This window comes from Embiotoca jacksoni, unplaced genomic scaffold, assembly GCF_022577435.1.
Source record: "Embiotoca jacksoni isolate LCO1_2020_lvr unplaced genomic scaffold, fEmbJac1.0.p SCAF_17, whole genome shotgun sequence".
Taxonomy (NCBI): domain Eukaryota; kingdom Metazoa; phylum Chordata; class Actinopteri; family Embiotocidae; genus Embiotoca; species Embiotoca jacksoni.
Genome location: NW_027185307.1, coordinates 6,603,605 through 6,628,688, shown reverse-complemented (window position 1 = coordinate 6,628,688; position 25,084 = coordinate 6,603,605). Strand labels below are relative to the sequence as shown.

Genomic DNA, 25,084 nt, shown 5'->3' with positions numbered 1-25,084 from the left:
TGAAAACACAAATCTTCAAGTTGAGTTGGGCTATTAAACTTGACAAGTCAGCATGGTTTTGCCACCTGTATTTGGCGTGCCATCATGAACATACTGCGCACAGCCGAAAGATAGATTTTCAGCTGATGGTGTGCGTCATTTAATGTTTTGTTTCCTCGGGCAGAGGGGATAAATGGACCTGCCATATGTCACAATACTGTGCACTTTAATCCTGGGGGGTTAACCACCCAAAGACTTAACCCCTGCAAATCAACTAATGCTAAGACAATAGCTGTGCTTTTAACCAAGGATCACCCAGAACAATTAAGCTAATGTAATAAATCCTATTAGGCAGCTTAATTAGCGGAATTACTCCACAAGATGATTAAATCGAGATCTTTGGAAAATTAAATTCGCTCCCAGACTTCCAAACCTTGAATGTAACAAGATATTTACAGAGACAATGAAGCCTTGGAGTCCTGTGCTCAGGATAATTTACAACGACGCTAAACATGGGCACCGTATAAGAACCTTAAAAGGAACTATTTGGAGGCAAGAAGAAGCAATGCAATGCTTTACAGTGGATCCCAGACCCAGTGGGATAGACTGTCTAAACAGAGCAGAGCTGCAGCCATCAAGAAAAGTCTGGAATGGTTTGTGAAAAGCCCAAGTAGGGCTAATTTTAGGCTGGTATTTCACAAGGGGTGAATTAGAATACAAATTACTAAGATAGCATGAAGGCTTTCTCTGAGGACCCAGACCAGAATTACTTTCCCACGTAGCTTTTGCATCAAGGCAGAATACTCAGCTCGCTTTCAAAAAGAGGAAAAAAAAAACAAAAACAAAAAAACTTATTTTTCCACAACTTAGCAACATAATTCATCTGAAAGGTAAAAGACAAAAACAAAGCCAGAATTCAACTCAGCGAAGTTACATTTAACATTAATACACCAGTGGTACCAATTTTTTTTTCTTTTAAAGAGAAAGATAGATGGAAAGCTAATGTTCAGGTGCATGACAGTAACACTGCCCATTACACAACACCTGCAGGACATTTTTAGTAGCCACCTGTTAATCATTAAAATGGTGACTCACACATTCACTGAAAGAAAAGAGCCTCTAAAAAACCCAACAATTAACTGAGGACACTTATAACTCAGTGCTTCCGACTCAAAGCAAAACACACAGCTAACTGAAAGACAGCTGGTATACGAGTCATTCTTTAACACTGACATATTACACCTGTGACTCATAGTGAGGGAGCTGTTAAAAAGCTCATTTTTATGCATACGCAATCCTTCCTAGAACGAATGAGGTGGACTGCGCAATATCTGAGTCAGAGAGCTGGTGAGGTCCCAGGCTCAGACAGCTCGACCTTTTCAAAATTTGATTTCACTCAAGTAGAGGATGGTAAAATACTTGGCTTTGAACTGATCGCAATTATTTCGCATTATCGATAAAATTATTTTGTTCATTTGTTGTCTAAAAACAGCTGGATGAAATAAATAGAAACATCAGATTCCAACATAATTTTCCTCCATTTAAGGTGTGACTGTTGCTCTTTTGATGATGTCATTTCATTTTGCCACCTTCGTCTGCGAAGGTTTAATGGCCTGAGAGAAGAATTAGCGCTGTCGGTCGTTTATGCGAAGGTGCCCAACCTCTCATATCTGTATAACAATGAGCATCTATCAAAATAAACATCATGGATTTAGTTGCAAAGCAAAACATTACACCACTTTTGTGGGAACATTTTGGTTTTAAGCCAGATGAAATAGGGTCAAATAACTTGGAGGCAGTGATTTGTAGCAAAAAGCTGGAGGTTAAAGTTAAATGAAGAGAAAAGGATAAATTGTTAATCACAGGGTGTTTCCTGGTTTCTGGAGGGCTTAGGTGCCGTGGTAGTTGGTTTGCAGTTATTGGACTAAAAACTATGTATTTTCACATCATTTTGGACTATTATCATCAAAATAATTATTTAAAAATGCACTGTCTGCTATAAAAATTATAATCACCAAACACTGGTAAAACAAAGCTTATAGTGAAGCTACAGTGCCCGAGAGGCTGCGAAAAATGCTGCACCCAAGTGTTGTAAAGGTAGGAAAATATTTGGAGAGAGGTAATTGGAGTCATTATTTGTATGGCAACTAATTGTCATGACTGTGACTGCCCCAGTTACACTTTGTCATGTTTCATCGGTCTGCAAAGCAACAACTGGGTGGTTTATTCTGTAGGAATTTAAGGTGTATGTAGGACGAGGGAAGTAGGAGATGTGGCGGGGAAATGAAGCAAGTGGTGCTGTCGATGCATATTTCACTATTAATTTTCAGATGTTGTACGTGGCACTGTAGATTCATAGTGGAGACAATACTGTATATCACTGCAAAAGCACATAACAGAAAAACACAGCCTGGCAAAAGAAGTTCATAGATGTAGTGCTGCCAATGGGCACTGGAATAATATAATAAATGTAAGAAGAATAAATTCACATTTCTCTTTATCAGGTTGAAATTTATTTAGATTTTTTTTTAAGTGCTTGAAGATCCAATCATCTCTACGCATATGTAACACAAGAGACTCAATAAAAACAAATGGAGTGGTCAAAGTTATCATACAGGCATTTGGAGTGCATTGATTGATTCACAATGTCAACTTGAAGCCTCGTTTTGATCCGCTACCGTTTGCCCTGTGAAAATTACTGCTTTAATATAAACCCAACACTTCCTGTATACGCTTCAAATTAAAAGCCCTTAAGGCCTTTATTTTGAAACATTTGGATGAACATGTTACGACTGAAATCAGACAATAACATTTGAGTAATCCAGAACAACTGTAAAGAAAACCTGGATTATCTTAAATTAAAGTGATGGAAATATACATATTGACTAAATATAAACCTGCCCCTGTAGGAACGGTGGCTACACAACTTTTGGAACAGCAACACCGTAACTATGCACCCCCTTGTGTGCACAATTCACAGGTGCACTACCGTACTTCAAAAATAGGACTACACCTTTGACCAACGTGCGAACAGGGAACTGAAGCATGACCAGGCAGGCTGCTCAAAAGGAGGCAACATTAACTTATTAAATTGAAAAGCCAGCAACAAGAAGATTGAGATAATTGTTCATTGTACACGTGACTGTTTCTTCCTGTGCCACCCTTGTCATCTCAGCTTTACCAAGTGAATTGCTTACTGTTACAGTTTTCATTCTTCAGCAGCTGACGCATGTAATGGGGCCATCGTTCTGCGTGGCAAGAGTCAGCATTAAAACACTGATGACACACCTGCGCCATTAAGATAGGCAGCCACAACAACACCCTCAATCCTAAAAATAGACGACGAGACATCCTGAAAAACACAGACACTTCAAAAACAGCGTGGAGTCGGCTGTTTGTTTGAATGAAGACATGCTCGGGCCAAATGTTTGCTGCGCTAATCTTATGATGGAGAGCCTCAGAGGCCCCCATTCACCGTCAAACACAAAGGCCACGCAGACCACCTCCACGGCTCATCTGGTCTCCAGAACGTCCTCACTGACCCCTCTTAAGAGCAACCTTCAAAATAATAATCCCCTCCAATTACTGACATGTCCTTCACAAGTGGCCAGTGGACAAGGTCGCAACCTTAAAATAAAAAAAAATCTGTCACACATGTCCTCAACATTGAGCTGACAGCAACACAGGCATGTAAACAGTTCCTTCTCAGGCACCAGTAAAAAACAAAGCCCAGTCATGCGTCACTGACTGCAACTGAAGAGACACTGTGTAATAATTACCATTTTAGGTTGATGTGCGTCACTAGAAAAATAACATGGGCTTGAGGGAAGCCCCCGAGGGATCAATCCTGCAGCCCAGCAGCTATTCTTGACTTGGGAAAGAATCATTTCTACAAAAAAGCTGCCGGTTAGCAGGAGCATGCTCGTCTGGAGATGCCTCCTGGGACAATGGCTGTCAGACTCACATCATTGACTGTGAATGAAGGCAGTGTTGCGAGAGATGCAGGGCTCTAAGTTGACTATTGCTCGTAACTATTGGCTCTTAAAAAAAAAAAACCTTTCGGTTTCAGTGAGTGGCAATGGGTAATGAGAGGTTTGAACTATTGTGAAGCGCCGCAGAGACAATATGGCCATAAATTAGAGGGGGGAGGATTTAAATCACATCCAATCGAAGCACAAGTCAGCAACTCCCAACAAGCTAACAAGCTGTTGCCGCTCTCCTAAAGCCCAGGGTGATAAACGTTTAACAATGACACGGCAAGTACGAAACACTGAGATATCAGAGAAAATAAAAGCTGATTTTCAGATTTCAGTCCTTGTGACCAAATTTGATGACCTCTCTTGTAATTAGGCTTGCATGAAAAGTGGAATAAGACAGATCTGAAACCTGCTCTGTGCTGCAATGGGGGTCACAATGTAAAAATCTGAGGTTTTAACTAAATCTAAGGCAACAATAGTCTGTGACATTTTCCAAAACAGCAACAGATCTGTTTTCTGCACCGTAATCTGCCCTATTTTCCCCAAATCGAGCCCTTCCTGTACTTATCCAAAATAAGCCGTCCAATGGGAATTCTCTACTTTACAATCACGCACTGGCATGAAGGAGCCTGTGCTTCGTAGACCTGCAGTTACATTAGCAGCAAAGTTGACCGAGTTATGTTTAAGATTTGAGGGTTTAAAGTCAGCTCTATCTGCAGCCGATTGAAATTAAAAGCGGGAAAGAGCACAGATAAGAAACCGCTTCCTTAATGACAAGCAGCAAAAGCCAAAATGACGAGGATGACAGTAATGCAACCTTCTTACATAGCAACACCCTGTGCTCGCATGATGTCTGTAGATCATTTTTAATAAGCTATCAAACAGGCCAGATTTCTGAAGCTGCAGACATCAGTCTCATGCACACGATGATTTACTGCTTTGATCTACAGCATGCTGACAGGTCACTGAAAAGTCTCTCAAGCTGCTCTCTGTAATGTCGCCCCAGCCAGGTCAAGCACCTCTACTGACCTCTCCAGACAAAAAAGAAAGACAAAAAAACTGGGATTCCTTTTTCTAAGGGTGAGGCGTCATGGCAGTGCTGATGGGGGAGGTGTGTGTGTGTGTGTGTGTGTGCGTGTGCGTGTGTGTGTGTGTGTGTGTGTGTGTGTGTGTGTGTGTGTAGGGGGCTAGCACCACCACCATCACAAGCACCTTGACCCTTATCTTGTTTCCATATTCCTCACCAGGGCTGGGAATGAACAAATCTGGGTCTGATCCAAAAGCCAACGCCAAACATACCAAAGCAGGAGTGTCACAACCACCCACACAAATACACACGGACCGCAGCAACCCAATCTTTACCTCCCTCACACTTTCATCAATCAAAAGGAAGCCTTATTGATTATCAGTTTTGCGAGTGGTTTATTCCATCTAAAATATTTGGCCGTCAAAAAGTTCCTGTTTCTGTCGTTTCACGTTCTCTTTGCTCAAAGCTCCCTGTGTGTTTGTATGAGAGATTAATTAATGCACATTATTCCAGGGACGATAGGAAGCAAAGTAAAAAGTGAGATAAGGCCGGTTGACTGACCGCGCTACCAAGGCCGCCCGGCGACAGAGCAGGTACACAGGCCTCGGACTGTGTACACAAGACTGGATTGGCAGCTACATTCCGTTATAAATCCCTTTTCGCTTTACCGGCACGATTCAGCGTTCCTGTTGCTCTCCTACGCTGCTACAAGCTCTGGTTTGAAGAGGGAGTGTGTGTCTTGTGTGCACAAGCCAAACAAAGTTCAGGGGATAGGGACAGGGATACAAGATCCTATTACCTAAAATAGGCAAGCAGTCGCATGTGTAACTTACTGAAAAGCCCGGATCTACAATGGTCAACCGTGTGGAAACAAATCATTTACAGTTTACCGCCAAAGACACTTTGACAAACAGCAGCAGACACAGCTTTGAACAGGTGAATCTGTTAGTGTGAGAGAACTACGCTGTACATCAGTAGACTGTTGTTGAGTGTGTTAGAAGAGTGTGGGGTGTCTGTCAATTTGCGTCCACAGCTATAAAAAAAAAAAAAAACACAACTTTCTTCCAACATACCTTTGGAGTTGAACACTTCCTTGAGTTGCAGAAGCACATCAGCAAACTTGCGCACGTCGCTGACCAGCTGCATGATGTAGTGTGGGTCTGAGGTGGGCACGTCTGTGTTGTCCGGGGTCACAGAACCACTCTTGGAGCTTATTGTAGGCCCTGCTGAACCCAAGCTGGAGCTGGAGAGTCGGGAGATACCCAGAGGGAGTTTGGTTCCACCGCCGCCGCCACTACCACCACCTCCTGATCCTCCGCCACTACTCTGGCGCAGCATGGCAGCAAGCATGCTTTCCTGGTCCGGTGGCCCTCAGGGCCCTGGTGGCCGGTATCCCTCAGTTCAGCTTCGTTCTTAGACCAAACTGTGCACCACAACAGGGATGAAGAACACTGCCAAGGAGAAAGAAAACGCTTACTTCTCCAGACAAAGATCAACTGCAATAGCATTACATTATTGACCACCACTGTGACACAACCACAGATCAGATTCAGATTCAGCCGGAGGTACACTCTGACAGCAACAAGTAAAACTGGAATCTTCTTCACGCTGCTTTAGTTTTCCTCATTAAAAATTTCCCTTGAAATTGATATTACTGAGAGTCTGCAGGGAGTCAGTCAGAAGAAATGATGTGCGCACCTGGACAGCTCCTGAATAGTGCTGTTGTCTGCCTGCAGTATTTCACAAGTGGTGTAGTTTTGAACAATGTGTGAGCATTTGTTGTTGTGCTGTATAAGTCTCCTTGCTCTTAATACAATAATGACACCATTTACAACCCCAAACATAGCAGACCAGACTTTCTTTCTGTGCTTAAGTTTGGTACTACATTGAACATATGCAACACCTGACAGGACTTGAGAGTTCAACCTAAAAATCCAAGAATCTGAACAATTAACATTTCTAAATTAACCTTTCTATAAGCATCGGAGTCTCATGTTATAACTGATGTAAATCTGCATATGCTGCACTTGAATGCATTTGAAATTTAAGACAATATTCATTAACAAAATCAGTGTCCAATCAGAAATACGTTATCTGAGCACATCTCCACGCTTACACGTAATTTAAGTACGCAGCACTTCTAGTTAAATATCCGACAGCGTTATGGTTTTTTTTTGCTAACTGCAAAATAATTTAAGATGAGTTCAATCCACATTGAGCCGATCAGTTCAATAAAGTCGACTAGTTAATTCGGCATCCAAAAAAAAAAAAAATCTACCAAGCAAGACTTTCTGTAATGAAATCTGGGCTTTTGCAACCTGCTCTTAACGGCATGATCGCGGCTACACCACTTGAATGTCTCGACGTAAAACCTGGAGTTCAGAGAAAGTCTTGCATCCTTCGTGTATTTAACGAATGCCGAACTGGTGTATTAAGATGGTACAAGAAGTACAAAGTAATTTCGCCCTCGATAATAAACGAGGGTATTTTGGCCGCAAAAAAAAAAAAAAAAAAAAGACGCACGAAATGTGAACGGAGTTCGCCTGAATTTCAATGTGTTAAGTGCGGTTTACGCAGTCCTTTTCCAGACTCTTCTCCACTTTAAAAAAGAAAAAGTCTGTTGCAGTGATTCCCCAGCAGCAATTTGCGATCAAATAAAAGTCGCCAATGATCAGACTAAATTACTCACCTGCTGTTGGATCCTGAAACATTGTAGCCGAGAAAAAACCCTGAAGTGAAAAAGTGTCCGATTGCCGGTATCGAGAGAGACATTAATCCTCAGAGACTCTGCGCTGTCCGGATCTTTCACACTTGTACCTCCCAGCTCGTCTCTGTCCGGCTCAGCTGTGTGTTCAATCGTGTCCTCTCTCCATGTGAGATACACTATAACTTGTGATTGGTGTGCGTGTCTGCGTGCTGCGTGATTTTTGTGTGGAGTCCCCCCCTTAACAACAGGTGCCGAGAGTTTTAAAAGTGGTAAATCGATGAATTATTATTAAACGGTGGACTTCCTCTTATGCCTTTCAAAATAAACGTCTTGGCCGGAAGCTCCGAACAACTCGCTGCGTGACAGCTGTTGGGAATTAAAAGTCTATGGAATTAACAAATTAAAATAATTTGGATTTTAGTTAAAAAAAATAATGGAGTTTCTCCTAAAGTTAAATTATTTGATTTTGTTTAAAAAAAAAAAAAAAAAAAAAAAGTCATGAGAATAACGTGGTCTAGTCATAGCAATAATAAAGACGATTTTAAAACTATCACAAAATCCTAATATAGAGTAGCCTATTTTTTTATGAATATTTTATATATATTTTAAACTAAAAATTTACACAACTAGTCTTATCCCTGAATGGAAAGCCCACATAGAAACAGCCTCTAAACTTTTATTCTGAAAATAAAGTCCTCTACCTCCAGTATTTGGTTGACTTGACCTTATTCGACCAACCTGAGTAGTATGAGATATCTTCAATACGTCATTGTTCAAAATCACAGACTCCATAAAAGTCTGATAACTGGCATTCACTCTACTGTGCACCAGCCTGTTGTTTCAAGTCCACTGACAGACATTTTACTGCCTCTGCCTGGACTGTAATTCATTTATTTGCAGTAACAGCTTACTGTATTAACTCAGTATACAATGTTTGGAGATTGGGACATTCCCCTCGGGAAGAAATGCTCTCTGTCCTTTAAGAATAAGAATAAATGGGAACTGTGTTTGTAATATCACCTGATGCTCACTGACTTCTATCACTCAAATGACTTGTGACATAACCACGGTGTAACATGAGCATGAATTTACTGGCTGTTTAGATCTTTGACGGGAAAACTTTCTCACTTCCAGCTCAAACTTAAATGGACTCCTTGTGTGTAACTTTTGGGGATTGTACTTGGATGATCAGTTTATCTGAGTCTTTAGCACTTTTAAGGGTTTTTCCCTGATAGGATTTTTTTTCTCAGGGACAAACTAACAGAGAGCAGCTAATGTAAACAAAAGCTGCTCCACCAAATCTAAATCAAGCAGAAGGGCTCATTGTCAGACTGAAGTCTTTAGCACATCCCTCAGGACAAACAGTTTTGTCTTGATCATGTAAAGGTTTTTGTTTTTAATTACACCTGAACTGTTTGCAAAGTATAATCTACTCACAGGAAACAACTGCTTTCCGTCTATGACTCAAACCTTTAATGTGTGACTATATTCAAATTCTTAATTGTCAAACAGACCCAAAAAGGATTTGAACCTTCAGGTAACAGTGCACATGACTGACATCTTCTGGTGATATCTATGTACTGCATTCAAATAAGGCAGACGCTCATTGTGTCACACGGGAATCTCGATATTTACAATAAATAAAGCACCGTTGTGCTCACAACGTTTTGTTTATAGTGTGAATTTGAATGGTATTTTACCTTCATCGTGCTACCTTAGAAAACAGTTTTCCCATACGGTCGCAGTTCATAGCTGTTTTCTTGTGGTCATGCAGTGATGAGCTTCTTTGGTTCAGAAGAGATGCATTATTTGGTACATCACCAGCTTTCGCCCGTGTAATCTTCCTCCACTGTAGGCTGACCACTGAAACTGCTGATAAACGTCCTGTGAGAGAACCAGACACACTGCAATGAAACCCTTTCATGTGACTGAGTCCAAAATATTTTTACAAGCATAAACCAACTTCAACAACCTCTTCCTGGGCCTGAAGGAGGAATGTTGTACATCTTAACAGACAACCGATTTCTTAGTTCACATTAGGCAACACGTGTATAACAAAGTGTATTACCCTTTCTTTTAAATCAAAACTCACCAAATGGCTCATAAAACAAAAAAAACAACCACTGAAAATTATGAGCCAACGTACATTAATAAGTGATGTAAAAACTCCCAAGAGTTTTGAAAAAAGATATGAAGTGTTTTATTTCTGTTAAAATAACCATAGTAGTGTTTTGGGATTTACTTTGTATTTCAAATTGCCAAAGTAAAAAAAAGCTAAAAAACCTAAAAAAAAAAAAAAAAAACTAAAAAACCGCATCAGAAACATACAAACATACAAGACTGTATGCTGCGTACAGAGTGAATAGAGCACTCAATCCATGATGACTGCGATACAAACCAGTATTTACTGCCCTCTGGTGGTGAACATTAGAAACTGCAACGTATTCAATAAATGGCAATTTTATAGTATGATAGACATACTGACAATAACTTTTCGTCGATACTCTTGTTTTTTAGAGGTATTAGTTACCGTGTTAAAACCATACAGTCTGAGAGACAACTATAAAGCACATAAAATGCAATATAAAAACACAAGAACAATCAATAGTCTTGAAATGAGCGTCTCTGCCCTCCGCCAACTACAAAGCAAACATGGCATAACAACAATAATTAAAACTGCAAGCAGTGATATGCGGGCCCTCGCAGCTGCACGTCGGGTCGGGGCCACCGGCTCCCCGACGTGCAGCATGCAGGGTCGGCATATTCCCGCTTGCAGTTTTATTTTTTTTTCTCGATCTTGTTCCTTATTCTTCTTTTTTTTTTTTTTTTTTTTTTTTTTTAAAGGCTTTTTTTGGCAGCTTTAACATCTTCAAAAACTCATGAAAGTTGGTGCTTGATGCAAGTTTCATGAGGTTTAGAGCATTGTTTGACCTTAAACATCAACTTCCTGTGTCAAGGTGAAACATCAAACTTAGCCGCATGGCCCTGGCTATACTATATACTCCATACTATATACTATATACTATATACTCTATACTCTATACTATATAATATACTCTATACTATATACTCCATACTATATACTATATACTATATACGATATACTCTATACTCTATACTATATACTATATACTCTATACTCTATACTATATACTATATACTCTATACTATATACGATATACGATATACTCTATACTCTATACTCTATACTCTATACTATATACTCTATACTCTATACTATATACTCTATACTATATAATATACTCTATACTCTATACTATATACTCTATACTCTATACTCTATACTCTATACTATATACTCTATACTCTATACTATATAATATACTCTATACTCTATACTATATACTCTATACTATATACTCTACAAAAATGAATTTTGGGTCACTTTTTGGACCACTTACATTACTTTTCTTTTCTTTGAATATTTTGGACAACATACTTTGGATATTTTGGGTGACTTTTCATGACTTTTGGAGTATGACCTTTTTCTGACATGCATGCCTCAAGTTACTTCTCACACTGAGCAACTGCTCTAACACCAACATGTGGGAATCGCAAAAAAAAGGCACTAAATTCTAAATGACGGACTTCCTGTTCAGGTGACGTAATGGTGCAATGTAACTTTTTTGTTCGTCTGGTGTAATACACGTGTCCACCGGATTTCGTGCATGTAGCTGAATGGAGCCGCCGGGGCATCTGTGTAGGGGGCGCTAGAGAGCCATTTGGCCACGCCCACTCGCGACTCCACTGAAATACCAAATTTTTCGCCGGGAGAGATGGGTGTAAAAACTTTCACGAGTTTTTGAATATGATAAAGCCTCCAAAAATGCAGTTGTTTACGGAGAATCATAATAATCGCTTGGATAACAATAGGGCTTTCGTACCATCGGTGCTCGGGCCTTAATGATGATTGTATAATTAGTTAATGATATAATTGGTCATGTTTAGTGCTCGGGTTTAAAATGAAACGTTTATGACAGATTGAGGTGCATGCTGTGACAATTGGAGGGCACTGAATGATGATGATGATGGTGATGATGATTAGACTGTAAATGTTCTCATCTGAACGGTTAATGCAGACATAATGTTGAATTTACATTTTCCAGTAATCTCTTCAAAGTAAACCTTCAGGCCACTGTACACTCATTATAGCCAGAAACTCCAAGAGGGTCCAAGCAGGCATAATAATAATATACTTTTCACTGATTAATATAAAACCAAAGTCTGTACTCTCGCGTGCAAAAGTGATTACCAATAGACATTTCAAAATAAAACTCGTAAAAAAATAGGAAGACTTGTATATACACACAAAGTCTGCGGGATACTTTTTTTCTGAAAGGTTGAGTTGTGTATTTTGTGTAGAACATCCCCCTGTCATCATATGGTAGTGAAGATTCAGTTGTACTTGGAGGGGGGGGGGGGGGGGGGGTACACACACGCTTTTATTTTGAAACGCCTGCCGCTGGTATCCTGTTGTGAGTCTTCCTGACGTGCGGAGGGATTTGAAACCGAATGACTGCACTGGCAACCTGATCAACTGTTGTTCAGCTCGTTGGGGGTGTTGTTCTGTGATCGTGCACTTATTAGTGACGTGATATTTGGTGCTGCTGATGTTAGTTTAGGTCACTGCTGCAGCCATGGCTTCCAGCAGCATCCCTGCTGGAGGGATTCAAGGGCTTCTTCTGAAACTTCATGAATCACTCTCAGACGAAGACATCCGAGCCGCCGCTTTGAAGTGTCACGATATCATCGGGGATTTGGGACAAGAGTGCATGCTGACATCAACCGAGAATGAACTTGGTAAGACTGCAAAGTCCGTCAAATGCTCCTCTCGATATCTCCCACGGACGCATTTAACTCGCGCCAAAGTCCATTAACAATCTGGTCATTTTCAATCAATAACACTTCTATTGTTGACGGACGTTAAACACCTCGTCGTAAAAGGTGCTATATGGATTTTTAGATACTACTTATCACTTCGTCATACAGTAAATACTTCAGTAACACTGATAACCTTATCACGAACCTGTTTAATGTCGGGCTCTTCCGTCAAATCTCACTCGCTCAAAGCACAACCTGAAAACACGTAATTCTTTGATAATAAACAAAGCTTGCAAGAAGTTACAAATAGAGCTCAATCGGAAGTGTGCACAGTTAAACACGTAAAATAAAGATTACATGTTGCAGAATTCCAACACTTGTTTGAGTTCAGAAGTCTGCAGGATGTCGCTCTTAACCACATATTCCCTCCATCGTGGCACTTAAACCTTTAGGGGGAGTCAGTCTTCACTTCATAACATATGCACTGCAGCGCACGTGCTCATATCGTTACGATCACAATCTATATGACCCAGGTCATTTCTCCCTCTGCCTCAGCATCCAATCAGAGAGGTGGAAACATCTTCTCTCAAACAGTCACTTCCTGTCTAATCCTGTAAAGGAAACTTTTCTAAATGCTTCTCCTGCCTCCACCCAACTTTTATGCAACTTTGATGTTTGCCTCAATAGGTCGACTGCAAAAGGTCCAAGTGGAAGCTGCATTTGTTATTCAGTGGTGTTCTCGCAGTACAGATGTCATAGCGATGCACATACTTTAAGGAATATACCAAAATAAGTATTGACATTCATGATTCTTTGCATCTTTATCTCGTTCAGCTTTACAGACGTCCTTGCTGTTCTCAAAAGACGACGGACTGCTCAGCTTCCTCAGGAAGTCCCTGGCCCTGGAAGAGGTAGGTATCATGGGCCGTCCGGTAAGCAAACAGTCACATAGTGCACTGAGTTCTGATGTTGACAGAAACATCTGTTTTCCAGCTGCGGGACACCCGGGTCGAGATCTTAGGTTTTTTGGATAAGTTTTTGGACAAAGTCTCGCCGAGAGTCAAAGGTTGGGAAAAGACTTACGCCACTGACATAAGAGTGAGTTCTTCATTTGATACCAGAGTAAATGTTTTGTTTGTTTTTGCCTTTAGAAAGACGTGTTGGACACTGATGGTCTTTAGTGACAAGTGTCAGAATTGTAATCCAGAGCTAGTTCATACCATCACTGGCTTTTTACATGTGCTCATGTGCACAACAAAGACTTCAGAGAGGGATGGTATTGCTGTGACAGCAGGCACCGTTACCACATTAAGCATTGTTTCTACTAAACATTTGCTTATATGCATCGAAGAACTCCCAATTATTGCGTCGTTTACTCTGCTTTTGCTTTGCAGGACATTTGCATGACTGTGTACACAAAGGAAAAAGTAGCCAAATGTAGGACTCCAGTGCTGGATCTCCTTATTAAGGTGAGTTTTGTTGGCTTGTGATGTATTATTGTTTTCTAGGTGAGCATCAGGAGCTGCTCTCAGGCAAGAGCAATAGATCGATGATAAGCAGACTTAACTATTCCTCTGATCTCTGTGGCACGTTGATATTTGAGAATATGGACTTTGTCACGTAACAACATTACAAATAGTCGAATTACATTTGCTGCATTTTTTGAAAATGACCTAAAAGTAGTTGTTCTTGTGTCCTTTTTAATCATCATGTTTGTTAATTCCTCTCCAAACTGCAGGTTCTCCAAACAACCAAAGCTTCCAGTGTTGCTGCAGACTTCAGAATCGGTGAAATATTTAACAGATATTACAGCGAGCTCAGTCAGAGGAACAAATTAGCCGATTCAGGTGAGTGGTCCTTTAATACCAATCTTCGGTTTAATCTCATAATGAGGATGACTTTTTCAGGCATAAACTCTTATTCACTTTTTTTTTGTCACTTTTGCACTAGTTCTTGGTAAAATCTATGAGTTGCTGGGAGTTCTTGCAGAAGTTCATCCCAGTGAGATGGTCAACAACTCAGACAAACTGTACAGGGCCTATCTAGCAGAGCTGAAGGAGCAGGTATGTTCTACTGACGCTGGAGCATCGACGGAGATAAAAATGAAGAAAAAAAAATCGGAATTAACTTTATGAGTGCTGCTAAGAGTTTGGGCAACATGCCGGTCCTGTACATGTATTGTTTTTTCCTGATTGTTAGACTCGCCTGCAGGTTTTTATAGACCAAGTTTCCTGAACTTGATATAACAGAAACAGATGTGATTTAACTTTTTTTTTTTCCAGATGACTTCTTCGACAAAGGAACCGAAGCTTTTTGTAGTTGCTGGATGTTTGAGAGGAATCACTGCTCTAATGGTCAACTTCACTAAAACCATGGAGGAAGGTGGGTGGTTGTGTGTTTCTCCTTCAGTGGCCCATCCCTCCAACTGTACTCTCCTCCACCTTGCAAGGAACAAAATATTGTTTTAAGTGAGTGTTATAAGGGAGTTTTTCCTTCCAGCTCCCACTCATGCGGGAATTATTGAATCTCTCCGTCATGTTGTGAGCTTCTGTTGTAAGCTCGTTACTGTGTTAAGTGCCTGAGATGATTTATGTTGTGATTTGGCACAGTATCAAAACATTTAATTGAATATTTATGTTATTTACCAAATTTATGTGCACCTGTTTCATTTGAACCCAGTGTGAAAGTCTCTGCTGTGTTTTAATGTCACCGATGGTTACACCGGTGACCATGACAATGTAACGAAAGCTAACAAGATGGATCAGTGAACGTTATTCCAGCTGACGACAACTACACTCCTTATGTTACTGTGCAATAAAAGTGTAATGAAAGCCAACTAGATTGATTCATTCAACATATCAGTGTCTTTTAAACACACCCAACCTGAATGTGGCGACTGCACAATAAGCACTGGAGTTCACGCTTTGATCCACATTGGTAAAGTGAGGTGCAAAACTAAATGCACACGTTTACTCTGGATAATTTAGTGCATTTTACAACAAATATTTCTCAATTCCATTTCTGCTGAACTAATATTTGTGTCTAAATTGCAGACCCAGCTACGTCTAAGGACATTTTTCAGTATGCCTTGAAGGCAATCAGTCCCCAGGTAATTCAATGTGTATTAAAGTCTTTTTTTTTTTTTTTTTACTTGTATGTGTACATACTGTTTCATGGCACAATGAGCTGCTTTGTGACAGCTTGTTTTTCTAATCTCTGATGTAGATGGAAATGAGTCGCTACGCTGTCACATTTGGTAAGATTCACCGTCTCGTGACCAAATGGAGATAAAACTTATTGAAAACGAGTCTCTCTCTGACCCTGTTTTTGTTTTCAATCAGCTGGACTCAGATTGTTTGCCAGACACGCGTCCCAGTTCAGCAGCTGCCTCATGGATCACTACAGAGCTTTGTTTGACAAAATGTGTAAGCTCTGCGGACACATTAATGCTGAGATGAAGAAGACGAGTTATTATGCACTCGAGGCCTTCCTCAAACAGGTAAACACCGCAGACCTTTTGTACATAAGTACAACCAGCTGACTGACAGTTTATTCCATGATTAGGATAACTTCTTTTCAGACGTTTTTCAGGCTAAAGTACAAATATTTCTGAATTCCAACACCACTGCTGTGCATTGCTTTTATGAACATTTTCCCAGGTTGCCATGTTGGTGGCAGAGAATATTGAGGAGCACAAAAGCAAGTTGAAGTTCTTCATGCAGACGTTCTGCGGCATCATTAAAACCATGGAGTCCACACACAAAGAGCTGTCCATCGCCATACGAGGATATGGATTATTTGCAGCTGTATGTTTTACTGCTTTATTTGCTCTAACTGCAAAATATAGACGACAATGTATAGTTCATCCACACGAATGAATTAAGTTATTGTAATCTACTTTATGCTTTATGTTTAGTTTCCTGTTGCAGCTTCTGTTGTTCATATATTACACTCGAGTTCTTCATACAAAATGCAAAACTTGTTTTTCTTTAGCCATGCAAGAAGGTTTGCCCCCAGGATGTGGACTTGATGTACACCGAGCTGATCCAGCGCTGTAAGCAGATGTACCTGACAGAGTCTGACTCTGAGGACGACAACTTCTACCAGCTGCCCAGCTTCCTGGACTCCATAGCCAGTGTCCTCATCCACCTGGACAAGGTAAAGGTATCCGTATGTTGACCATTACGTCTTGCACTGGTAACGGTTGTCTAATACACACCTCTGCGTCAGATTCCAGAGGTGTACACGCCGCTGCTGGAGCGCCTCCTCGTGGTGCAGATCGACAGCTACCCTCAGTGCAGCGAGAGAATGCAGACCGCCTGTTGCAGGTCCATCCTCAAGGTGCTGGTGGCCATGGCCTCTAAAGGACCTGTGTTGTGGAGTTTTATCAGCTCTGTGGGTACGTTGATCATGAGCACATTGTATCTGAGTCGAATAGTCAGCATCTTTAACAGTAAAACGCTGTCTATTATCAGATACTGGTTTTAGAAACACCTGGTATGGATGTTAATATGGACATTGTTTCAAAAAAGTTATTTATTTCGCTAAAATATATGTGATTGCCAGTTTATTGTATCTGTTCTATGAAACTGTCCTTATTTACAAAGAAAGAGATCGAATCTCAGAGTCCTTCAGAACTCCTGGTAACAGTAAAACTAGAAACTTGCCATTAAAATTAGATTTTAACAGCAGACTGCTTTTGTATGGCTGTTTTCTGAGAGCACATAACATCGGCTACAATATCCACCTCTGCTTCTTTTTCAGTGCACCAGGGCTTGATTCGAGTGTGTTCAAAGCCCATCATGCTCTCTGAGGTCAGACTCATGTTTACAGATTTTGTTTGTATAACAACATAAATGTATATTTACTTGGCTAAATTCAGTCCTCTTAAAAATATATTTCTGATTAGATTAAATACTGTATGCCTTCTGTCCTTCTTTTCTCAGGACACTGGAAATGGTCCGTCTGAATCTTCCCAAATTCAAACTGGAAAGTGGAAAGTTCCATCAAGTCAAAACTACCTCGCTCTGTTTAAAGGGCTTTTAGACTGTGATCAGTTGAAGGTACAGTTATGTCATGAAGTTACGTTAAAATATGTCTATTTTCAGCAGATTTGTTTAGCCTGCTATATATTCCTCACTACATATGATCGAGTCTCTTCATTTTGAAGACAACATTAACGTATTTTATAAATATTATAAAAATGTCTCTCAACTTCCTACAATCTACATCACCGACCATCATACTGTAAAACTACTTAAAATGCATGTGGCTACATACTGTGCCTAATAAACATTATAGAGAGGTACTTTCAAAGTCTTGTATTGTACACTTTTATATGGCCAATATATAGGTGCATTTATCTTGAGATAAGTAAGTATTTTTTACTACATTTATTTTTTTTTATCTTTGTTGTTCCGCTTGCAGGATTCAGGATTTTTAGACGGAGCTTTTGAGAGTCAGAATGCGTCTCTCGGGTCTTTGAGTCGTCTTCTGTATGATGAGCTGGTGAAATCGATTCTACGCATTGTGGAAAAATTGGACTTGTCTGTGCAGAAAGTAGCAACAGGAGAAGAGGTGAGGTCTCACTCTGATGTATTTCTACAAGATGTATTTCTATTTCCGTATAAAGCGAACTAATGTGGTTCCTACCTGTTCCTTGTACAAGAGGCCAGAAAGAACATTCTTGTGGATGTCATGAACATCCAATATTTCTTGAGTACTTACTAGCATCAATTTAAACATAACTGGTGTGGTCTGTTAATTCATGACGCTCACCGTGTTAGGCTCCGAATGATGCCGCCCACGTCCTGCCCTCCTCCGACCCCACAGCTCATCTGTTGCCCAATAAGATCAAAGACTTCACCGCCTTCATCAACCTGGTTGACTTCTGCAGGTAACAGAGACACAACATCATCATCATCATCATCATCATCCCTCACAGGTGTTATAAGAAGAACCGGAGTGTGTTGGATGCGTCGTATCGTAGTGAAATTGAACATATTCTGTATATTGAAGCACATTTACAGCTCATACAAAGATCTCAGGTGATCTTTTTTTCTTTTTTTTTTCTGCCTCTGCAGCGAGTTGTTGCTGAATAAACACGTGGAGTATTTTCAGTCTTGGATGTATCCCCTCAGCCATGACCTCATCCTCCACTCCATACGAAACCCACTCGTTAGTGGCTTTTACAAGCTGCTGTCTGTCACCATGAAAATCGCCAATAAAATCAAGTACTACCAGGTAATATTTCACTTGTTGCTAAGCAGTTATTTTGGCCACAATGCCAGACTCTTCTGTCAGAGCATTCAAAAAAATTACTTGTGGGGGCCAAACTACCAGTGGAGTAGACAAATGTATCTTCAACTTCTCTTACAAATTAAATACACCGGATTGTGTCATCTTTCTTTTGTATAATACCAATATATAACACATTTGCTTTTGAATAGGGAGTTGGCGTGAGAAGCTCCACGTCCCCCCAGACCGACACGGTGATAAGTGCTTGTTTCGCACTCTTCTCTAAGTTTGGAAAAGAGGTATTTCTCCTTCCAATGTCTTCTGGGATTATTGTAAACTTGCTTGCTGGTGATATATACTGAAATGATGACGGTCGTAGACGTGTGATATAATGTGACGCGTGTTTCCTACTAGGTGTGTGTGAGGATGAAGCAGTACAAAGATGAGCTGCTGGCGTCCTGTTTGACTTTTGTCCTTTCGCTGCACCACAACATCGTCGCTCTGGACATCAAGGCCTACTGTCCTGCTCTTGAGGTGGGATTTTTATGTCATCGTATATTTGTGAGCCAAAAAAAGATGACAGAATGCAAATGTACTGCAGCTGCTTTAGTGGAGTGATACTTGTTCTTCATTAGCTCGTGTAATTTGATTACAAAGGAATTACAATTTGAAGTTTAAATTTTGAACATGTCGACGTTTGTGGAGAACTTCTCCATACGAGGGAAAAACAAACCAGGTTGGGAAGCACTGGTTCAGTGTTGTAAAAGTGTTTGAAAGTGTTTCCTACCTGACTTCGAAGATGTACATATGTGTGTGTGTGTGTCCTCTGAATGAGTGTAGACGGCTCTGAAGTTGGGTCTGAGCCACGTTCCTTTGGCCAACGCAGCCCTCGATGCTCTGGAGGACTGGTCCTCCCACATTCCTCTGGACACCATGCAGCCGTGCTTCACCAACATCCTTCCTCTTCTGGACGGATACCTGAAAACCACCTCCACTCACAGTAAGATGGATGACGGACGCTTGTGCCGAATCGTAAATGCTTCCACTTCACATTTTGGACATATCAGCCAGCTTAACAAAATCAAATGTTGTTCACTTTAGACAAAGATGAGAGCAACTGGGAGGTGATGTCATCTATGTCTTCAAGGAGTGAAAGAGGATACAACAGAGTGATGACAAGGCTGCTGAAGAAATCCAACCAGCTTGCCATGGTAAGAAACATCTCTGTATTCTGGGAGCAACTTGCTCTTAAAATATTCTGATGTTATTTTACAGTACAAAGATACAACTGAGTGTAAAAAAAAACAGTTAAATATGTGTTTCAGCATATTGTTAACTTTAATGTGAACGCAGGAAGATGCTCCTCTTGTCACGGTGAGGCTCAGGGTGGTGAAGCTGCTCGGTCACCTGGGAGGAAAGCTGAACAGAAACCTGGTGACCAGTAAGGATTTACTGAATATAACCAACCTGCTGTCTTTGGACCTTGTTTTAGAGGCATGTTTTAAGAGCACCGTGACTGCTCATCGGGACGCTGGCTGTTTTTGTTGATCACAAGCTTCTATATTTGTCATTCAGTGGTCTCATCAGAAGAAATGATGAAGAAGTTTGTCGCCTGGGATTCTGAGAAGAGACTCAGCTTTGCAGTGCCATTCATGGATATGAAGCCTGTCATCTTCCTCGACCCGTTTCTGCCTCGCATCAGTGAGCTGGCTCTGTCCACAAGTGACAGACAAACCAAAGTATGTCATCTGACATCTATTTCAAGAGTTTCCTTCATCCGTGGCAGTAAATTGAAAATGCTGGTGAAGATTCCCTTCTTTGACATGATGTCAGTGCTAACAGCGAGAAATAAATAAAGGATTACGCCATGTGTCTTTGCAGGTAGCAGCAAGCGAGCTGCTCCACAGCCTGGTGGTCTACATGGTTGGTAAGAGTGCTCAGATGGTTGAAGGGCAGAACACCTTGCCACCTATGTACAAGCTACACAAAAGACTGTTTCCTGTGCTGCTGCGTCTGGCCTGCGATGTCGATCAGGTATGTGCACCCCGGCCAGATGTCCGCCACAGATAAACTTTCACTGGCCATAAAATGGCCTCAAATATCATTGGATTAGGATGGATTGTAGTCATAAAACATATTGGTTCATCAAACACTGTAAGTGGAAACTTACTGTACTTTTAATAACATTTTTGTGCACAAACGCATACGTGGATATTGGTGTTTCCGACAGCGATGCTCGGGCAGAAGTTGTTTTCTACATCTCTCTGAATGAGGAATTCTTTTCCAGGTAACCAGACAGCTGTTTGAACCTCTGGTCATGCAGCTCATTCACTGGTTCACAAACAACAAGAAGTTTGAGAGCCAAGACACAGTAGCTGTTCTGGAAGCCATTCTGGTAAGCATTCATATTTTATGAAGAGCTTTATGGGCTCACATTAACGGCAGCTCTGAAATGTACTGGCACGGTCTGTCCTCTCTACCATTCAACACACAGTTGAGTTTTTAGGCTTATGGTGATAAAAGTTATTTTCTCACTCCTGGTTTGGTTGCTCCTCTTCAGGATGGTGTGGTCGACCCGATGGACAGCACGCTCAGAGACTTCTGTGGCCGCTGCATCGAAGAGTTCGTTAGATGGTCCATCAAACAAACCACCCCTAAGCAGCAGGAGAAGAGCCCCACCAACATGAAGTCCTTGTTTAAACGCATCTACAGTTTGGCTCTCCACCCCAACGGGTTCAAAAGACTCGGTGCCGCCTTAGCTTTCAATAGTATCTACAGACAATTCAGGTACGATGCATCTCTATCGGTCTCTGTGAGATGCTTTTGTATGTCTCGACTTTTAAGAGATTAACAAGCTGTACTGTGTTTTGTTCGTGATGTTTAGAGTTAAGTTTTTACTCTAGATTGTGTCCCTGACAGGTCCTTTAGAGAAATTGTGTCATGTCACCTAAATGTAGGTCTATTGCGCCGTTGCTGAATGATTTGTGTGTGTTTGTCTCTCCAGGGAGGAAAATTCCTTGGTGGAACAGTTTGTCTTCGAAGTTCTCGTCGTATTTATGGAAAGTCTGGCTCTCGCACACTCAGATGAGCGATCGATGGGTAATCGTTCTTCCACTTTAGCTCCAAAGACACGATACTTAGATTTTCATATCAATTTATCAACTTTCAATTTACTGTATGGAGCAGATACACCTCAATGTTTTAAGCTTTTTATTATTATTTGAAAAGGGATGCACCTTTGATATTTCAACCATTGCAGAATGTTTTCTGCTCAGTAACATGATTTATTGATTTATTCTTCTTGTGCCAGCATTTATTTAAATCGTTTTGGGTTTTATATGTTTATATTTGTATTCAGAATTTTGAGTATTGTATTGTGTTTATAGGAAAGACTTTTAAAGTTCATGAAATACATGTATGTTCACAACACAAGCACAGTATATGATTTGTATTGATGTCTTGGTTAAAAGTGTTTATGTTTGGCTCCATTGTGAATTAGTGGAAACTTCTGATTGCGTTTTATATTTAAAGCAATAAGAAGCTCTTCTTGCTTCTCATTCATACTCAGGTACGTTGCAGCAGTGCGGCAGTGCTATTGACCATCTGAAAAGAATCATCAAATACAAGGGCCCCAGTCTCAATCAGCACAATGCGAAGACACGCGTCCCGAGGTTAGTACTCCGTTTATATATCAGTCTTCAACCTTTATCAATCTTCACATCTCAGACAAAGTGAAAATGCTCTTCAGTTAGTTTTTTCCTTTTCCTTAATTTACATCCAATTATACTTGTACCAGTGTCCTGTTTGTGCAAACAAAATCTGCCATTGCTTTTTCTCTTTTATTTCTATATTATGAAAATATACAAAAGAAACAACACAAAACCTTTAGGATAAAAAAAAGAATCAGAAAACATACAACTAGAATGTACGATGTGGTCACTTTTAAATGAAAAGTTTGCAGTTGCCTACTGCATTGTATGACAACACATGTATTCATTTATTTTTCTCCCTTCAGGGGTTTTCCACCTGATGAGAAGTTGTGCCTGTCAGATGTGGTTTTATGGCTCCTGGAACAATGTGGCCGGCCGCAGACGGAGTGTCGCCACAAATGCATGGAGCTCCTGTATGAATTTATTCCCCTCCTCCCAGGTCAGAACCAAGTTCTTCATTTTCTGAGGTTACCTTGAAAGAAAAGGAAAAACAAGAATAGATACATAATTTAGAAAAAAAAAATATGAACATTATCCCATTTTATTCTTCATTTCAATTACATTTTGAAAACAACAGTTGAAACCGTCTGCTTCTCTACTGTAAATTTGTGGATGTGTGTGACTTAGGAAATAAATCCCCACCTCAGTGGTTGGAGGGCATGCTGAAGGATCACGGCCCAGGTTTCCTGACGTCGCGGTTTGAGGGCGGAGGTCTCCTCTCGCAGCCCACTCTCAGGGAGCTGAAGGGCCCGTTCAGTGTCAGAGCCGCGCTGCAGTGGATGGACCTGCTGCTGGCGGTTCTGGACTGTTACAACACCTTCATCGGCTTACACATAATCAAGTCTCAGTGCATTCTGAGTAAGTCCTAGTTGGGTTGACGTTAACGAGTTCCCGTGTTTATACAACATTTTAAATTAAAGATGATAATAAGTGGTCTTATTAACTATTTCCTTTGCTTCCAAGGCTCCAAAGACCAGTCGAGCTTTCTGAAAGCTACACATTTCTTTTTGTCTGAGTTGGCGACTCACGATCTGGCAGCAGCACAGAGCTGCTTCCCTCTCGGCGAGAAGACCTCCCACTTCAGCCCGAGAGAGGCGGAGCAGTACAACTACAGCAAGTGCACCATTATCGTCCGCCTGCTGGAGTTCACCTCGATGATTCTGGTCAAAGGAGACCAGGAGTTCTGGAAGGTATCGCTCAACTACAGACGCTCCGACATCAAGAGGCTCAGTCCTGATTCTACCTCTGAAAGTTTGTACTCATAATTTCTGAATTTTATTCACAGCTTCTGGAACAAGAACTCTTTTGCAGCGTTTTCTTTGAGCTGACTGCAACGGTGGTGTGTGAGCCGTCCACTGTGGGCTTCAACATGGCCGACGTGGAGGTGATGAAGAACCTACCGGAAGTGTGTGTTCCTCTGCTGAAGGCACTGCTGGCCTCACCTTACAGCAGTGCCATTGAAAGCAGCTTGCGGACAAAAATCTCCCGTAAAAGGTGTTTGTGCTCTCATTTGTAGTAAAACACAAGCGACATGCCGCATCCTCAAACATAACAACATCATATATAGTTGTGCCATTATCAACACCTCTAACATTTTTTTTTTTAACTGTCCACAGTGTGGAGGACTTGTGCGCTGTAGACCTTTACCATTCCAGCACTCTCCGCCGCCACGACCAGATGGAAATGGTTCTCTCTTCCTGTAAGCAGATCCACAAAGCTGGCTTCCTCAGCTCCATCCTGCACAGCCAGGTATGAACATCAACTTTAATATTTGTGCCACAGGTCTTTAGTTGTCCAAGTGTGGCACAAAGTATAGCTTTCATTATCAGCAAACTCACAAAACATTGAGACAAATGAACTAAAGTAATGCATTTAATTTATGGGCTGATGACATATTTAGGTGTAGAAGTATTACATAGATTTTTCATTAGCTTCCACACTTTTCTCTGTCTTTTTTTAAAGGATTCATCTGACGCCAGATCTCTCGGGTCCCAACTTCTAATGACGGTGTATAAAGGAATCGCTCCTGGAGAGGACAGAAAGGCACTTCCATCCCTGGATATAACCACCAGGAGGGTCGCAGACGGCCTGCTTCAGCTTGCCTTTTCTCTCAGTCAACAGGTCAGTGTTACTACTGTTTACACAGGTTTGGTCAAATCTGATAAAACAACCAGTAGATTCACTGGAACTGGATAAAAGTCTGAAAGTAAGAAGTAGTGGATTGGATCTAATGAGATTCTCAGGTTGGAACAGAGTATCAATACAGAGCTTGTAAAAACTAGACGTTGCAATAAAAGACAATGTTATAAAAGCATGTATTTCTGTGAGGGTACCAGGTGTTTTACTGCCTTTTGTTGCACATTATTATTTCCCTGCAGAGTGAGCAGCTGGTGGGTTTGCTGTTGAACACCATCATGCTTTCTGTGCCGATATCTGGAAGTCACAGCCACAACTTCCTGAGTTTCTCGCACGGCGAGTACTTCTACAGCCTCTTCCAGACGACCGTCAACACTGAGCTGCTCAGAAGTCTGGACACCACAGTGCCACGCCTCATGAAAGTCTCCTCTCAAAATCCCAGCATGGTACTTCACATGTAGATAGTATA

General features: G+C 41.0%; 2 protein-coding genes across 3 annotated transcripts in view; one reads left to right on the top strand and one right to left on the bottom strand.

Moving 5' to 3' along the window:
* Window positions 1-7,912, bottom strand: part of arhgap29a (Rho GTPase activating protein 29a) — a 37,394-nt gene extending 29,482 nt beyond the window's left edge. For both annotated transcript variants that reach the window (XM_069151383.1, XM_069151385.1), the window contains exons 1-2: window positions 7,673-7,912; window positions 6,057-6,434 (exon numbers count right to left, since the gene is read on the bottom strand). In XM_069151383.1, the coding sequence (XP_069007484.1) occupies window positions 6,057-6,333 (277 nt within the window). In that variant the 5' untranslated portion in view covers window positions 6,334-6,434; window positions 7,673-7,912. The remainder of the gene's footprint in view (window positions 1-6,056; window positions 6,435-7,672) is intronic.
* Window positions 7,913-12,239: 4,327 nt separating this feature from the next.
* The window catches only part of prkdc (protein kinase, DNA-activated, catalytic subunit), a 33,454-nt gene continuing 20,609 nt past the window's right edge, over window positions 12,240-25,084 (top strand). The window contains exons 1-36 of the mRNA XM_069151382.1: window positions 12,240-12,511; window positions 13,367-13,443; window positions 13,526-13,630; window positions 13,927-14,001; window positions 14,271-14,379; window positions 14,483-14,595; window positions 14,815-14,914; window positions 15,586-15,641; window positions 15,758-15,788; window positions 15,874-16,031; window positions 16,192-16,338; window positions 16,526-16,690; window positions 16,763-16,931; window positions 17,297-17,346; window positions 17,479-17,595; window positions 17,960-18,109; window positions 18,319-18,428; window positions 18,616-18,775; window positions 18,982-19,068; window positions 19,184-19,303; window positions 19,610-19,769; window positions 19,871-19,980; window positions 20,123-20,210; window positions 20,345-20,508; window positions 20,651-20,803; window positions 21,057-21,164; window positions 21,330-21,556; window positions 21,774-21,868; window positions 22,338-22,440; window positions 22,785-22,918; window positions 23,107-23,337; window positions 23,443-23,669; window positions 23,765-23,973; window positions 24,096-24,228; window positions 24,442-24,600; window positions 24,858-25,061. Coding sequence (XP_069007483.1) covers window positions 12,349-12,511; window positions 13,367-13,443; window positions 13,526-13,630; window positions 13,927-14,001; window positions 14,271-14,379; window positions 14,483-14,595; window positions 14,815-14,914; window positions 15,586-15,641; window positions 15,758-15,788; window positions 15,874-16,031; window positions 16,192-16,338; window positions 16,526-16,690; window positions 16,763-16,931; window positions 17,297-17,346; window positions 17,479-17,595; window positions 17,960-18,109; window positions 18,319-18,428; window positions 18,616-18,775; window positions 18,982-19,068; window positions 19,184-19,303; window positions 19,610-19,769; window positions 19,871-19,980; window positions 20,123-20,210; window positions 20,345-20,508; window positions 20,651-20,803; window positions 21,057-21,164; window positions 21,330-21,556; window positions 21,774-21,868; window positions 22,338-22,440; window positions 22,785-22,918; window positions 23,107-23,337; window positions 23,443-23,669; window positions 23,765-23,973; window positions 24,096-24,228; window positions 24,442-24,600; window positions 24,858-25,061 — 4,767 coding nt within the window. The 5' untranslated portion in view covers window positions 12,240-12,348. The remainder of the gene's footprint in view (window positions 12,512-13,366; window positions 13,444-13,525; window positions 13,631-13,926; window positions 14,002-14,270; window positions 14,380-14,482; window positions 14,596-14,814; window positions 14,915-15,585; window positions 15,642-15,757; window positions 15,789-15,873; window positions 16,032-16,191; window positions 16,339-16,525; window positions 16,691-16,762; window positions 16,932-17,296; window positions 17,347-17,478; window positions 17,596-17,959; window positions 18,110-18,318; window positions 18,429-18,615; window positions 18,776-18,981; window positions 19,069-19,183; window positions 19,304-19,609; window positions 19,770-19,870; window positions 19,981-20,122; window positions 20,211-20,344; window positions 20,509-20,650; window positions 20,804-21,056; window positions 21,165-21,329; window positions 21,557-21,773; window positions 21,869-22,337; window positions 22,441-22,784; window positions 22,919-23,106; window positions 23,338-23,442; window positions 23,670-23,764; window positions 23,974-24,095; window positions 24,229-24,441; window positions 24,601-24,857; window positions 25,062-25,084) is intronic.